Source organism: Lagenorhynchus albirostris, chromosome 16, assembly GCF_949774975.1.
Source record: "Lagenorhynchus albirostris chromosome 16, mLagAlb1.1, whole genome shotgun sequence".
NCBI classification, from domain to species: Eukaryota; Metazoa; Chordata; class Mammalia; order Artiodactyla; family Delphinidae; genus Lagenorhynchus; species Lagenorhynchus albirostris.
The window spans coordinates 77,064,855-77,082,126 of NC_083110.1; the positions used below are offsets into that span (position 1 = coordinate 77,064,855).

The 17,272-nt window shown below is 50.8% G+C and overlaps 1 protein-coding gene and 1 non-coding gene across 5 annotated transcripts in view; one reads left to right on the plus strand and one right to left on the minus strand.

The window, feature by feature from the left end:
* CTBP2 (C-terminal binding protein 2) overlaps positions 1-17,272 on the minus strand; it is a 164,084-nt gene that overhangs the window by 50,241 nt on the left and 96,571 nt on the right. For all 4 annotated transcript variants that reach the window (XM_060126789.1, XM_060126792.1, XM_060126791.1 and 1 more), the window contains one exon: positions 2,672-2,831. In XM_060126789.1, coding sequence (XP_059982772.1) covers positions 2,672-2,729 — 58 coding nt within the window. In that variant the 5' untranslated portion in view covers positions 2,730-2,831. The remainder of the gene's footprint in view (positions 1-2,671; positions 2,832-17,272) is intronic.
* On the plus strand, positions 15,704-15,810 carry LOC132507670 (U6 spliceosomal RNA). The gene has a single exon (XR_009536249.1). It is a non-coding gene; the product is annotated as a U6 spliceosomal RNA (small nuclear RNA).

Here is a 17,272-nt window from a genome sequence, read left to right on the forward strand (position 1 = left end):
GAAGCCTTGTCTGGCTTGGGACCCAAAGCCAGGGATTTGCACTGGGGTTGGCAGCAGGCGGGAGGGAAGAATTTGAAGGAATATGTGTTCCCACAGACCCAAGAGCATGAAGAAAAATCTCCTACAAGCCTGGAGCGGAGCAGGGCAGCTTCATGGCTTTAATCATAAAACAAAAACAGAGAGAGAGCGGGGTGGGGGGGGCAGGGGAGAGAGAGAGAGAGAGAGAGAGAGAGAGAGAGAGAGAGAGAGAGAGAGAGAGAGAGAGAGAGACATACAGGAAGTCCCTGGGGTGTGGGCGGCGGGAAGGAGAGAACTGTTTGCTGAGCCTGCTGGACTTCCAAGGAGAACATTCAAGAACAGTTAGTTCAGGTTTACAGAACAGAGACTGCTGGGCATCCAAAGCCAGGGACGGAGGTGCGTGAGGCTTTCAGGAGGAAGAAATAACGGAATCCACGTGCCGATTCAAGGGCAAAAGCCCAAATACAGACTAGCAGACTGCCTGGGTGCAAATCACCGACTGCTCTGTACCTCGCTGGTAGCACCTGGGAAACGGATGTCCTGACCACCTGTCCTGACCATTAACGGCACTAAACCAGCTTATAAATACAAGGAGCACCAATGAAGCATCTTGGAGCAGCTGTTAAACTTCATGGGACACCAAGTGACTGTTCGGGATCATGGATTGTAAATTACACTTGAGTAACTCTATGTCATGCATGTATCTTGATAGTGGCTATTGAGAAATTAAAGATAAACCACTGCAACTGTCTCAGGAACACCGTTCATGGATAAAGGAGATGCTGGAATTTGTTATAAAAAATATGCTGGGGACTGGTGAACCAGGCCTGGGAGAGAGGGTGCGAAAGAACCGCCAATGGTGTTGCTGTCACCGACCACCCTGGACAAGGAGAGCAAAGGCCCCTGGTGCTTCCATCCCATTCTTGTCTCAGATGTGCTACCTCTAGATAAATACTGGGGTTGGGGTTGGGGGGTGGAATCGGCCCCATAGACATTCCTGATACTAACCTTGGAAAGTTGATCCACTAGGGCTTTCTGGACTGGGGACTCAGTACCAAAAATGAAGCACCTTTCCACAGGAGGGCAGAAGTACAATTTAAAAACCCCCAAACAATCAGGTGAACCCAGATTGTGGGACATTGTACAAACCTACTGGCTTGGGCTCTTCAATGATGTCAATGCTTCTGAAAGTCAAAAGGACCAGGGAATTATTTTAGACTAAGGAGACCAAAGAGACATGACAACTAAATGCCACCTATGTCCCTTGATAGGTTTCTGCACACAGGCAAACAAACCGGCTAAAACAGACGTGTGGGGGAGATATGCATGTGCCGTCTATGTTAGATAATATGCTGTAATGAGGCCCAGTTTCCTGGGGGTGATGACGGTGGTGTGTTTATGCAGGAAAGGAGCCTCTAATACATGCCATAGGTACTTAGGGATAAACTGCTGCACTACACATTTCTCTCAGATGGTTCTGGGCAAGTCCATCCATCCATCCTCCATCCATTCATACACACGTATCTCTATAAGGAGAAAGCAAGCGATAACAAACGTTATCAACTGGTAAATACAGCTGATGGGAATACCAGTGTCCGTTGTACTATTCTATCAGGCTTTCTGTAGGTTTGAAAAATTTTTTAATATTTAAAAAAAAAAAAAAAATCCTTGAATCCCAAACCCCTTACACTGCAGCAGAATCCCAGGGATGTGGAGGGACAGTCAGTGCTCCTAAATTCTTTTAGGTCGGAGCTGTTGCAGGGCAGACAGTCACACAGTAGAACACGCCTTTAATGCCTCCACACCGCTAGCCTGAGCCACATCTACAAACAATTCCATATGGACGGCTCCTGGGAGATGCTTTCCTGGGCCTGAGTGAACTGGCCAACTGGTGTGCTAGCATATTCGGGGGTCGGGGGCAGGCTGCTGAGCCCACCCCGCCCAGCGGCTCCCCTCCTGAGAGAAACCCTGCAGTGAGGTCACGGGTAACCACGCCAAGCCAAACCCAGCCGACAGCACGGACACCAGCCGGCTAGGAGCACTTCACGCCAAGCCCAGGTCCACTGGCGCTGGATTTCTAACCACTCCCTAACGAGGAGAGGACGGTGCTCAATCCACATCTCAGAGTTTTGTCCCCGGGTTTCCACTAGATTTTAATCCTGTTTATTTTTCCTTTCATGAATAAAAAACTTCCAGACATTTTTCAAAGATACCAGGGACGTGAACAGATCATGAGGGGCTATGCTGGGCTCCTGAGGAATATCTCAGAATTTGTGCTGGTAAATCTTTTAATTCAAAACAGATAAAGTCCAGAAACTTCCGCAAGTTTAAAAAAAAAAAAAAAAAGATGGTCCTAATATGCAGTGTCTTTCTTGTGCAAAATGATCTTGGGACAAAATGGACCTCAGGGCCTGCTTCCCCCAACTTCTGTCCTAGCCCCACCCCTGCCCTGGAAGCGGGCCTCAGCCTACTTGAAGGTCAGGCCTACTGACCACGCCAAGGACACCACCAAGGACACGGGCAGAGCGTGTGGGACGGTGGGAGGTGCTGGGGGTGGGGTGTGGGTCGCAGCCAGGCTAGGAGACCAGCTGCAGGATTCCAGGGCGGGTCTACGCGACTTTGGTGAAAAACCGCCAATCACGCTGGCTCTTACCTTCACAAATTCTGTCCAATCGCTGTCGCTTGACTTTGTGCTTATCCACAAGGGCCATTCTTTATCGAACTTTGCACCTCTCTGATTCAAAAGGCAAAGCGGTCCTCTAAGAACTTAGGGGCCCTCGCAGGAGTCTGCGGGCATTACGCCACTACGCGCCCTGAAACAAGGAGAAAAGAAGCCTTACTCGCTGGACACCCTGGGGGCAAGGACGACAGGTCATTCGGGCGTGGCTGCCGCTTGCTACAAGGGGACCTGCCCTCGGGCGCTTGCTCTCCTCCTCAAATGCTGGAGCTGGATTTGCTCCAAGTCCATGGGACAGTCTCCCACCTCTGAGGGAAGCACACGAACACGCACAACTGTCTTTGGATCCTGAAAGTGGTAAATGGCAGCATCTGGATCTCTTGCTTTTGACTTCGGGGCTGTAAACACCAATTACTGACCAGCCTGAGTCATAATACTTTGTACTCGAATGCCAGAGACCAAGCTATAGCCAGTGGGGCTGGTCCTGTACTTCTGTGAACCGCAGAGGGGCGGAGTCACAGATCAACCCACACCACCTAGGAACACATCCCAGGGGCCTCTGGACCGAGATGCAGACACCCAGCTGCCACTACTCTCTCAAGGCCTTCTGCCAGGAGGTTCACAAAACCTTTCAAAACTGCCCTTTGGCCACCGCTCAGCACCACACAAGCCCCTTGCCCCACCGCCTGAGAACGGGGCAGGAAGGCATGCACCACCTAACCAAGGTTTGACCAGTGCCACAGCTGGCATCGGCTGCCCCACACCCGTGGCGTCTCAGGCAGAGGAGGAAGGGTCTCCCATTGGGGCTGGGGTATTTGGGCCTCTCTAGAGGGAAATCCACATGCCACGCCGCCTGAGGAATGGGGAGCCCAATTCGCAGATAAAGTCGGGGCTGTGTGTTTGGGAGACCCTGACCTTCATTTCCTGCTCAGCCAATGTACCAGTTGAGGCTACAAATCATCACCTGTAACCCCCCAAAGTCCCACAGCTTTTGACTCATTACTGCAGTTATTCTAACAACAACTACTAGCGCGCGCGCGCACACACACACACACACACACACACACACACACACACACACACACACACACACACACACACACACACACACACACACACACACACACACACACACACACACACACACACACACACACACACACACGTCCCCAGTTACCCAGCAAATGAGGAGGAGGTTAGGAGACAAGCGTGAGGCTCCAGGGTTAATAATGAGGATTATTACGTATGATCATCAGTTACGCAAAACGCTGGGAGTTACTTTCTCAAAGGCCGGAATGCAGGTCTGACTATGAAAAGGTAGGCGACTTCCCGGAAGTTAAAGACTAATTTCTCAGCAATGAGGCTGAAAAGATTTATGGCAATAATTATGTGATTTTTTAAAAAAGAGCTAGGGAAAAAGAAAAAGCACAATTTCTACTCACAGAAATAATTAATGCGACATCCAAGAGACACCAAACCCTTTCCAAACCTGGGACGTTCCCCACACCTGGAATGACCCTATTGGACAAGCGAGGAGATGAAGCCGTCCTGAAGCAAGCCAGAGCGGCACCGGGTTGACGGGGCAGGCAGCTTTCTAAAATTCTGGTTTCACTTTTGCTGGGCTGTATGAAAGGTAATCATGCAAAGGGGGGAAGGTGATTTCTTACTGGTCAACTTGAGACAGACAGGCAGAGGAGCAGGACCTCTGATCCAAGGGTTTCTGTCCAAGAGAGACCCTCAGAGGCTGGCTGGCAAATTTGATTTGCTCGGGTCCCGGGCTCTGATCAGCGGACGGCCCCTCCTTGGCTCTGGTGTGGAGACACACCCTGTGTTAGCCGCCACATCCAGGGTGAGAGAATTAATTAGTTAATATTTGTGAAGTGCCTTGGAGATGAGAAATGACAGCATTATCATCCGAGGCAAGACGGGCTTCACACCCTCCTCCTCCAATTCCCCGAGTGAGGAGGCATAATCATTCTTTTTGCTTTCCTTTGAATTTTAATTTGTATAATTAGATGGCTTCCTGAAAAATTGATAAGTAGAATCTCGATTATGCAATCAAAGGAAAGATCAGGCATCAGCTTACACAAATTGTCTGCGTCCTTTAAAAAAAAAAAAAGGCGACTGACTTGTGTGGCTTTGGGGGGTGGGGTGGGGTCTCTCTGTGGCTGGCCCTTCCACGGGGTCCCCTCCAGCTGCGGCACCCACCCCTGTCTCAGACTGAACATGCTGACAGCATCCAGAGTCGTGAGGACACCGGGCGAGTCTGGTCTGGACTTTAGAGCAGTGACCACGGACTAATTCACGTAGTGTCAAACCCCTCCCCTCAATCGATCCCTCCCCCCCTCCGTCCAATATTTCTTTTTAAGCAAGAATGTATGACATTCTTGCTTAAAAAGAAAGCAAGAATGTGTCAGTGTATGTGACATTTTCCTCCTTGGTCCTCTGAAGGAGCGAGCTATTTACCAGGACTTAATTAACATGACCCTCTTCCTAAGGACAGGGACAGGCCCTCCTCAGAGCCGAGCTGTGAGCAGCGTCCCTGGCTGGTGTCCACGCCGAGAATGCCGGCACCCTGCTATCCGCACTGGCCCTGGGAGCCCTCGGCGGGGCCCCCCAACGGAAGCCCACCTCTGTCTTTACTTTACACCAGTCTCCACTCACAAATCACGAACTTTTTGCCACTGAAGTTATCACTACTGTCATCCATTGACACTATCTGGTCAATGTTCAAGCACAAATAGATAAAGGTCCACATAGGGAAGAAAAAGCAGAGGGGGATGTATTACACGGTCTCACTTTGGCTGAACCTGTAAACCTCCACACCGTATTTGTGGGTGGCAAGAGAGTTCTAGAACCTCCATGTTTGTACAATGCAGATGATGTTGCTTTGCGTTCCAAAGCGGCCGTGAGGGTCAGGTGAGAACACGCAGGAGAACATCTGGTGCCCAACGGCAGGCCTCTAAGCGCCACTCGTGCCCTCCTCCGGCGAGAGGCCCCCCTGGATGCGGGCGCCAGTCACACAGGAGCATCCCTCCTGCTGAGGCTGGAGGTAAACCTCGGGGGGAACTCAGGAACGGTCAAAAGGCAGTTCAGGTCTTTTCACAAGTAGGAAGGGTGTACCGCTGTCAAACCTGACAAGAAAAAAAACACTACCTTCTCTCCCAAAAGAGAGATACTAAAATCACAGGGCAAACCACAGAAAGGTCTACCTAAAGTTTTGTTAGCTTGAAATGAGGGGTGTGAGCTAGGGCTGAAAGATTTGGTGTCAGGGAATTCAACTTACTTCAGAAGGGGAAAGATGCTTGCATAAGAAAGCTACTTAGAGATTCTTGATTACTAGAAAGAAGATACAGGTATGGAAGATTTGTCCACTTGTGGGCTTCAAAAAGAAGCATGAGAGTTAAGAAAAGGGAGAACAAAAAGGAAGACTTCATTTTACAAACAAATGCAAAACACCCAAAGTGAGGTCGTGAAAAACAAAAGGTTAGCCCTCATCAATCATGGTCTAGGTCTACCGTTAGCAGCCCTGCCTGCCAGGACCAAAGCACTGCAGTGCACAGAAACTCAGTCGTCACTAATTTACATGCTTAACATCTCAGGTAAGTTTTTAAGACCCCCTCAGTTTCTTTATTCTGGTTCCTAGTCTTTGTAAAGATTAGGCAGACGAAGGAATTTACACAAAGTAAACGATGTCTTCAACGGTGTCTTTCAAAATGAAAATTCCCCTAAAACCAGTTAAACGTGAGGAGAGCCTTCAATTCTTTTAAGGAAATCTACTTAAACACTATGTCAATAGAGAAACTAAGTTTTACGATATGATAATAAATTAATATTATTGTAGTTAAGCAAGTATTGCCGAAGTTCTCCGAGTGAACCCCAGGAGTCTTCAGAATACGTTCCATTGTTAAACCTGCAAGTGGGGGTCAGGGGGAGATTTAAAGTCTGAGAGGTTGCCCCGTGACCCAAGGCAAGTAGAAGAAGCTCCTGCAGCCCCAGTAGCATTGGTGCACGAGGTCTCCCAACTTTCCAAGCCTGGGATCCCTAAAGGAATGACATAACTCCTTGGGTCTCCTCTACCACAGCCTACAAGGCTCTCCTGATGTGGCAACAGGGCCATTTACCAACTTCTGAATGACCCAGCAGGGAGGCACCATCCAGGTTAAGGCAACACCAAGCACTTGTTACCACGGGGTTAGTGCGTTTGCATAGTGCCTTGAGAACGCTGGCCCACCAATGACCACAAAACCCTCTTGATTCTTCACCTCGTCCCAAATAAAGCCACAGGGCTTCAGGCTACCTGAAAAGAACTTCTTCCAGAATCTTCAGAAGCCAAACAAAGGTGAACAACAGATGACAAGCTGGGTAGAATCCTCTGAACAGGTGGATGTGGGTTTTGTTTTGTCAACCATACCTGAAGGACCAATTAAAATCCAGATGGAACAAAAGAAACGTTCTACAGGGGGGAGGCATCGGTGGGAAAAACACAGGCTTAGCCTTTGGTTAAATGGTTGACATAATACCCCAGTTAATAACAAAATAATTAAAACTACACTTTAAGGAAGAAAAAGCAGCTTTGGGGGAAGATCTGTTATGGGAAACGTACTGAAGTCAATTTTGTCAACGTCCCAAAACAACTACTGCTCCCTAATTATAGCTCAGTAGCTTTGGGGCATATTTAGGTTTCGGAGGGAGGAGGAGAAACATATGGTTCAGGCATCTAGTGGCATTAAAAAGTGCACAGGGACGGCTCCCCTCCCCCACCCCAGGGGTTACCAGCAAGACCCTTCAATACACACCAGAGCTTCACTCTGGTTCCTGGAGCCTCCCCCATTGGGCAAGGCGGCTCATATTTCCCCAGGGAATGCCCAGCAGCCCAACCCTAGGGTGACAAGGTCACACCCTGGTCACATGCCCTCCATCTGATCCATGGGCCCCACCCTCTGATCCCCTGGGGCTGACGCAACACCAATGTCCCAGTGAAAAGTGCAGATAGCTCAAGAGCTATTAGCACCGGGCCACCGCCCTTTCCAACAGCAGAGGTCAGGCAGGCTTCACAACTCAGATGGAATTTGAAAAGGGCAAGCCAGTGTTTACACCATGTTATGATGGACCCCGAAACCAAGCAATGACATTTCTATACTAGGACATATGAACATGCTTACCCAACTGGATTAATATACAGAAGATTAAAAATAATTATACATACACACACACACAAATATACAATTCAACAATTCAGGCCAGGTCAAAATCTGCCACCAATCTGAAGGAGACAGAGAAATGAAAAATGAAGACTCTGTAATCTCTGTTGAGCTTGTGACAGCCATGAAACACAGAAAGCAAGTCTTTTAGCAGGTGGAATCCCAGTGCTGGGGTGAGGTTGGAGGCTGCCTATGTGAAAACCACGCTTCCTGGGACGATCTCCTCGGCCAGCAAACAATTTCTGAGTGAATCCTTCTGCCCGGTTTAGATTTAGAAAATACATCTCCTGGTGTTAAATGCAAAACTCAAGAATTCTAAATATTTTCGCTTGCTAAAAGCTTTCATCAAGAACAGAGGGCTTGGGCAGAAACAATTCATGATTTTCCTAATTGGCTGTTTTATTTGTGTCATAATGAAAATTAAGTGTTGGTGAAGAAAATAAGATGCTTCTGTGGTAAGGATTTTCACACATTTTTAAAGCACCTGACTTACAAATATGCTTTAAAAATAAATATATTCGTTCTAACACTAAAGTGTTCTTTAAAAATAAAAGCAAAACGAAATGAAAAAAAGAGGTAAAAGGCAAATAAGCAAACTCTCGTCCCGATTAAGAGATGTTACGTGACCCCTTTATTTCCACTGTGCTGAGACTGAGGAATCACAGAAACACGGATGAAATTTCTCCTTTCCCAATTTTCTGACCCTTTCTTCCTTTGGCACTTTTGATCTGTAGCTAAGTTTGGTTGAACAGGGTGAAGGGATGAGCATCCTCAATTTCTCTGCGGACAGAGGAAGTTCCATCCTGACCAGATGACTCATCCGTTTTTACATATCACATGCAAGAAATTATTATAACAAGTTTATATCTGAGCAAGTAAAAGTGAACACCATACAGAGGAAGAATCCAGAACGTCGGAAAGTTTGGGAAGGTCTCATAAAATGCCTGCAGAGGAGCGCTGGCCGTGGTGAGGATTTTGGGGTGGCCACTCTGTGCCCCTAAGGTCACCTGAAGGTGATGTCTGCAGACTGTGAAACGCCTGTGCACCCACATCCATTAGCTGTGCTCCAGTGCAGAATAAAAGCCTGTATAACTGATGGCCACTAGGGGCTTGGACCTGGGGAAGGCAGGAGCCACCAGGAGACAGCTAACTGGAGGTTATATGTTAAACTTGTGCTAAACTTTAAAACAGTCTATGGAATGGAGGTGGAGGTGCCAGGCGGGGAGTAAAGAAGATTTAACATTTTAAAGGCAACTTTGGATTATTTGGCTTATTCTAACATATATGAATTGCACTTGTATTTAAAGGAATTAGTTGGTTATCAAACAAACAGCGATGAGATCTTAAATGTTTAAAAACCTTGATGTGAGATTTTTAAAAAATTTATTTATTTATTTTTGGCTGCGTTGGGTCCTCGTTGCTGCATGTGGGCTTTCTCCAGTTGCGGCGAGCGGGAGCTACTCTTCGTTGTGGTGCGCGGGCTTCTCACTGCGGTGGCTTCTCTTGTTTTGGAGCACGGGCTCTAGACATGTGGGCTTCAGTAGTTGTGGCACGCGGGCTTCAGTAGTTGCAGCACATGGGCTCAGTAGTTGTGGTTCACAGGCTCTAGAGTGCAGGCTCAGTAGTTGTGGTGCACGGGCTTAGCTGCTCCGCGGCATGTGGGATCTTGCTGGACCAGGGCTCAAACCCGTGTCCCCTGCATTGGCAGGCGGATTCTTAACCACTGCGCCACCAGGGAAGCCCCTGAGATTTTTGAAGACGTCTGCCTCTTGATTTCTTGCTACTGGGTGGCCCTAAATCCTAGACTGGCTACTCGGAGTGTCCACTTTCCTTAGGGGACACAACTGCTTTGCTGTCCTTGTGAGATCCCAGCCCATGTGTCTCGACACTGTGCAGTCTGGAAACGTGCAACGGCGCGAGCTCTGCAGTCTCGACTCACTCCCAAAGCCAGTGGAAACCACAGGTGAGGGCCCACCTTCTGTTCAAGCCCTTCCCTGGAGCAGGTCCACCCAGAGGAGGCCTGGTGCCCAGCGACGGGGCCCTTTGGCCAGCAGAGGGCACTGCACACCCTGCACGGCCTTCCGGAGGCTGCAAAGACCTGAGCCGCTTTGCCAAGGCTCGCCTTGCTCATCTCAATCCCGACTTGGACTCTGCAAGAACCTGGAGAAAGTGAGACCAGATACCCCCAAAAGGAAAGGTCTGAGATGGCTTCAGGATGACACACTGCATGTCCCCTCAATCTCAGGATGCAAAAGGGACAGAAGAGACCTCCAATCTCCCTTAAAGCAACAGGTGTTTAGCCTTCAGCAACACGACCAGCCAAGGGAGAGGAACACAGTGGCTGCCCTCCTGCTGCCTATCTCCTAGGCTGGCAACTGAGGTTTGCCCTTTCAGAGCTGAAGTTTAGGCGCTGAAGAGGCGGGCCACGGAGAAGGGAGGCTCTCAGCCATAGGCTTGGGGTCCTGATCCAGGAGAGGCCATGGGCCACCTGAAGGATGATTTTCCATTATATCCATGCTTCCTGTGTAAAGATACACCAACGAGGAAGGAGCCACAGTGATGAAAGATGAAAACAACTTGGCGGAGCCGTAACTTATAAAGAGAGGAAAGGCTTGAGGTGGGCCTGGGCAAAGGGCGTCAGGGTTTCCATTACAAACCACAGCTCCCGGGGCACCACACACACCTGCTTAATGCGATTGCTCAGTTCTCCTCAACCCGGGATCCGTCTGTTGTGAAACGTGTATGACCTCAGGATACACAACCTTTTCAGTAGACATTAATTTGGAGAAGAAGGTGGAAAAAACCAGATTTTTCCAACCTTATTCAGGAACTGATTCTGGTCACCGGCTGGGAGGTGGGGCTTGTCTCTGGGCCCCTGAACCTGAAGGTCGCAACCTTTATGGATGCTGGCTTCTACCTGCCAGGCTGACCACCGCAGAGGGACAGCTGACCTGTCTAGTCTTTTCTGATCACCAAGTTCTAAGAAGCCGACACGCTAATGCAGTAAATCAGCTCTCTTCTCCACACCTGCAGGGCACCCAAATGGTTCAGGGTGGAGAAGGAAGGGAGGGGCTGGTGCAGTCCATCAGCGCTGAAGTAGGGGACACACACACCCCATCCAACCCCCACGCCTCCACAGGACCAGCATCCTTTCTCACTACCACTTCAAAGCCAAGGGTGCCACAGCAACAGATGCCACTGGACCACACGGCTTAGTCTAGACCTGACGCGGCAGGAGATACCTTTGGAAGGACCCCACACAGAGATCCTGGGGTGGGATTCTGCCTTCTCCAGGAAGCCTTCCGGATGAGCCTCTCTGCCCTTCTTGCTTTGCAGCTGACACCACAAGCCCCTCCCCATCTTGTTCCAAACCCCAGTAAGTGGGATTCGCTTTGACCTCCCGGGGGGAGGGTACTCTGTACAGCCCACTTCACCGTGGACAACCCAGGGAGGCACGTGGGCTACCTGGTGGCCTAGGAGAAGCTAAGAGAGGCCAGCAGGTAAGGCCCAGGTCGAGCTGACAGGAGAGGGGGGTCAAACTTGTCCAGTAGAGATAAAGTTATCATCAGTGCGAAGGACGGACTGCTGGGCCTCTTTGTCTGTTTTCAGAAACCAAGTGTCTGGAGAGATTATCTCAAACACAAACAGAAGAGCTCACTCCAAACCTGACCATGTGCCGGAGGGAGTAGGGACCCAGCCTCCCAAGTTCAGTACCGGACAGGTCACACAGTCACCGGTCAAGAACCAAACCCAATAAGGGCTTCTGAGCAACCCTGCTCCGAACCTGCAGCCTAGCCTGAGGTGCGCAGGCCGGCTGGGAAGAGAGAGCTTCCCAGGACCCAGGCAGGACTCTCGTGCAGCTCAGCTCATCCCCTCCCAGGCCCCAGGGCATCCCCCCAGGGCATCCCCCCAGGGCAAGGGACAGGAGCGCTGGGGGGGGGGCCCATCCTTTATTTCAAGGAGGTGCTGCTGGTACAAAGGCAGACACGCAGGAAAACCACCTCAGGCCTTGGGGACTGAGTAATGGCTTTGTTTCATGACGACAGGTATTCTGCGTCTGGGTCTTTACAAATATCCAAATTCCGTCGTCATGTTTCTGTACAAGGAAAGCCACTGGGCTGTAGCCATGGAGGCATTCAGAAGCCCACAGTTCTCACACAAGAATTTCCCGCAAACGTGAGGCGGGAATCAGACATCCCAAGCTCCAGAAAGTCTTTTGATGGAAGAGCGGTTCTTCCCAGACCTTATCTTTTTAACCTGAGTCACAGAAAGGAAAATCTTAATCTTCTATGTAGCTATTTAACAATCCGAAGTACAACCTGCGGCCATTCATCTCGCTTAACACGGTCTTAATGTGGAGGATGAGGAATATAATGGAACCCAGGGGGAGGCAGGCTTTGCTCGCATCCACGCCGGCCACCGAGGGGAGCGGGTGGCTGGAGGCCGGGCTGGGGGTTGGGGAGGAGAAGCGGGTGACACTCGTGCGTCACACGATTTCATCTTTGCTGATCAAATTCGAGAAATAAAGAAGGGAGCCGCTAACCAGCTCCTTTTGTTTTTGTTAATTTCAGGGTATTCCTGAGGTTAAACAGTCCTCTTGAATTATTTCACCTGTTTTACTGTGGACTCCTGGCTGGCCTCCAAGGCTCTGGTGGGTAAATGATGCCATTTTTGCATTGATTGCAGCCCCGAGTGTCCTGTGCTATGGCTAAAATCTCACTTGGTGCAGAGGGGTTGCTGGAACAGGGGAGAGGAGGCAGCAAAGCTCCCCGTGAGAATTTTCTAGGTGTGACTCCTGTCATGAACAACCGGATTCTTCAACAACAGGGTGAACACCGGGATGGTTAGGGACGATGGGGCACTTGTGAGTACAGTCGCCTGTTTAGACAATTACAGCTGACTGTCATTTCACATGAAATCCTATTAAAGAACTCTTGACAAGGTGATGGGCATTTAAAAATCTGCTCTGAACTGACTTACGGGGGCCCTACCAGACCAAGAAGAGATATGGACCAAGAACAGACAGGGGAAGGAGGCTCCAGGGAGTCAGACGTCTGGACACTATGTTCACGTCCCCAGACCAGACAACCCATGGAAATGACACAAGATGACCTTCTGGGGAAAGGCAGGCTCCTGACTGCCCCCCTCCCTGCAGCACTGTGCTTCCTGCCTTACGAGTCCAAACTGCTCATCGGTGGGCTCAGGGTCAGTATACGGACCCCCAAAGGCCTAACACACATTTTCTACTAGCTGCCCACAGCCATACTGCCTCGTTATGGATTGAATTACGCCCCCCTCCACTGCCCATCGTGTTGAAGTCCTAAGCCCCAGTACCTCAGTGACCTTATTGAGACAGTCTTTATAGAGGCCATCAAGTTAAACTAAGGCCCTAATCCAATGTGAGTGGGGCTCCTTCTAAAAAGGGGAAATTTAGACAGAGATGTGGACAGAAGACTGCATGAAGGCACAGGGAGAAGACGGCCATCTACAAACTAAGAAGAGAAACCTGGAATAGAGCCTTCCCTCCCAGCTCTCAGAAGAAACCAAGCCTGACACCTTGGTCTCAAGATTTCTGCCCTCCAGAACTGTGTGACAGTATATTTGTGGTTTAAACCACCCAGTTGGTGGTGCTTTGTTATGAAGCCCTAGCAAACCATGTCACGCCTACTGATGATATTGGGGTGGCCACTCCCAGAAACCCCTCTGGGATCCTGCACCAATGATGCCTAGGGAAGCTCAGGACCGCCTTGGAGGGAAGCCTGGTTGTGGAGAAGAGGCGGCCTCTGCGGGGTGTGACTTGTCACGGGTCCTGGCTTTTTTACGCAGCGCCAACTCAAACCACACCCAGCCACGCGCCCCAAAACGCAACAAATACGGACATGCCCATGGCTGTACCCCAGGGGCTGCTCTGCCAGGCACTGGGGCCTGGCTGTAGCGGGGAAGGAAGGGGCTACGGGCCCAACACCAACCCCCTTAACTCTTGAGGAGTGGCCTCCCGTGAGACAGAGAGACCTGTGTTTTCAAGGGAGAGACACAAAGAAAACTGTCCCAACCGTACTTTGCTTTAAACTGTGTTCTGCTCCCCAAACCCAAAGATTGTTCTGGACACACTGCCACTGTGTCCTCTGTGTTAGCAAAGGGTAGATGTCTCCATCCTGATGCCAGGGGTGGGGAGAAGGGTGGTCCCACACTGCCCTGTCCCTTCTCCTTGGTCAGGCACCGGCAGACCATGCTTCCGAGGAGGCGGGAATCTGCCCAGGAATCCGCACGGCCCCTCGGGATGCCAGCAAGAAGGTAACTAGGCTGTGCCTTGAACACCAGGGTCTGAGGGATAACAGTCTAGCGTGAAGCTCCATTAGGGATCTGAATGCCATCCACAGTGACAAGATGTGTTTCTCCTTCAGAGTCAGGGATCCTGGACTCAGGCTGGACATTGTGACTCTAATGGCCTCTGTTAAAACTGTGTTGGGGCAGCCTGTACCTCTCCACGCTTCCTAAGGTCCTGGGAAGTTCTGAACAGAAGTCTTTTCTGACTATATGAACACACACAACCCAGCATGCAGTCGAGAGGATGCCCTGTCCGTGGGGCAGGGGCGCTGGCCAGGGAGCCCTTCATGCTACACAGGCTCAGCAGCACGAGGAACCGAGGACCCAGCCCAGGACATGATACTGCACAGGACTCCCACGAAGGCAGCACGGACACGCCTCTGTGGCCCATCCAGCTCCCACAGGGGGTACCCAGACCCAGAACCCCGGTGACATGTCAGTTCTGCACAGCACCCCACTGTGGCATAGGGGCACCCAGGGAACAGTGGGGAGGGGGTGTGAGCTGTCAGGGGTCCATGGAGGATTTCAGAGCCACGACTTTCCTAAGAGGCCTACGACTGGCCCCCTCTCTGCTTGGGGCAGATTCCATCCTTGCTATGGAAGCCAGAAAAAGAATCAACACACATGGCCCCCAGCGATCCCCACCTCCTTGTATCTGTGTCCTGTGTACTCTCAGTTTCTGACAAACAGATCTGATAATAACAACAGGCAGGTGGGGTGGGGGGGCATTGCTGCGACACTGCCATCTTGGGCATCTCCCCCCACCCTGGGATCCAGCTGCCATCTTGTGGGCTGCTTCGTGGAGGGGCCCAAAGAACTGAGGAACCAAATCCCACCAACAACCAGCTACGTGGCCTCCTCCAGTTGTGCCCTCAGGGGAGGTGTCAACTCAGGCTGACACCCTGACGGCAATATGAGAGACCCCGGCCAGGGCACCGAGCTGAGCTGTGTTGGGTTCCTGACCCTAGGAAACTCTGAGGTATGGTTTTGCTGTCCTAAGACTCTAAGTTTTCAGGTAGTTTGTCACACAGTAATAGACAACCCAGTCTAATAAATTTACCGTGGTCACCGATATGGTCAGTTCAACGGGAAAGACAAAAACGGTGATACATTTGTACTGCAATGGTGCCAAGCTTCTACTACCTACAGGACAGAGAATGCTAACAAAAAGCCATCTAAATGCTGTAAATCCTCAGCTGCCCATGCTGACACGAGGTGTGTCTGTGATGTACCCAGCTCCGCAAACTCTGGGGCAAACTCCATTCTCCGCAGCTCAACCGTGCCCACTGGAGAACGGAAAGTCTGCTGTGATCTTCACTTACCCCAGATGCTTCAATAAATTCCAGGGCTGTGCTCAGTGCGCACAGAGTTAACTAGGGCACCTTGGGATCTCCACTCCAACTCATGCACACCCATAAATACGGGACATTAACAAGCTCTATCCAAGACGGGGCCCCACATTAAGAATGTAGCCTTCGTGTTCACTTCGGCAGCACATTTACTAAAATTGGAATGATACAGAGAAGATTAGCATGGCCCCTGTGCGAGGATGACACACAAATTCGTGAAGCGTTCTATATATATATTTTTTTGTTTGTTTGTTTGTTTGTTTTGCGGTATGCGAGCCTCTCACTGTTGTGGCCTCTCCCACTGCGGAGCACAGGCTCCGGACGCGCAGGCTCAGCGGCCATGGCTCACAGGCCCAGCCGCTCCGCGGCATGTGGGATCTTCCCGGACCGGGGCACGAACCCGCGTCCCCTGCATCGGCAGGCGGACTCTCAACCACTGCGCCACCAGGAAAGCCCGTGTTCCATATTTTTAAAAATAAAACTATTTATCTGGATCAAGTCAAATAATAAAGAGAAAAAAAAGAAAAAAAAAGGAATGCAGCCTTCAAGGCCACCCTCTGCATGGGAATGCACTGGATAAACAGGCCCTCTTGCTTTCTTGTTCTTAAAAGTCCTTGAACTGCAACTACTATTTAAGTTGAGCTATCCAAATCAGACGAAAAAGGAGGCAGGTAACATGAAAGGCAGTCGGCAAAGAGTTTCAGAGTTTCCCGCCATGTGAAAGGGCAGAGGGGAGCTTAGATACCAGCAAGCCTGCCCGGAATCCAAGGGGCAGAAAAGGCATGGGGTGTAACACAAGCGCGCACGCGGGCACAGACACACGTCCACATAGGCTCGTGTGGCCCGTGGCGGTTTCTTGGAACCATGGCATTTCTGGAACATTCTGCCTCCCTCACAGATAGACAGCCCGAGACTCAACTCCTAGCTTGTATTTCTGCTCACCCCCTATAACCCCCAGGTCACCCCAGCTGCTCTATAGAGGCATTATTGGTGCAAAATTCCGGAAGCCCAGCAGCCGGCTGCAGGCACGCCAGCCAGGTAGAAAGCAGGCCTGCGTCGTGTTTAGCCACACCCCCAGTCCTGAAGCACATCTAACACGCCCTGCCCCTTCCCGGGGGAGCCCCCAGACCTGAAAGAGGAAGCAGCCCCATAAGGAAGCCAAGACACAGATGAGCCAAACAGAGAAAGGAAAGCTGGTCGGTAAACTCGCCAAAGTCCAGAGGGAAAGGGACCCAGCCCTCAGCAGGGCTCCTCGGAGAAGTGGGGCTGGGACCACGCGGGGGGGCCTCCCACTGTATCATTTTCACTGCCACGTGTTAGTTTAACAGCAGCTACACTCGCAGAGCGCCTGATGCGTGGCAGGTACGGCTCCAAGTGCTCACGCAACATGCACACCAACAGCCCGAAAACACGGTCTGCTGCACTGAATTCAACAACTAAGGCATCTACACCGTGGAGAACACGCCCCGCACTATTACTCATCTCGGTGACCACACCTGCTCTGGGCGAGGCTTCCAGCAAGTCCCCAGCCTCCCAGGTGCTCACAGGAGACAAAGGTGCAACCCTCACCCCGGGCCACTTTCACAAGAGTGAGCCCAGAGGAAGCCCAAACCCTTTCAGACAAAGTCACAACCCAGGGCTGCAAGAAGTCAGGGACCATGGCTCAAAACTCCTTCTCTCCCGGCTCTACTCTCTAT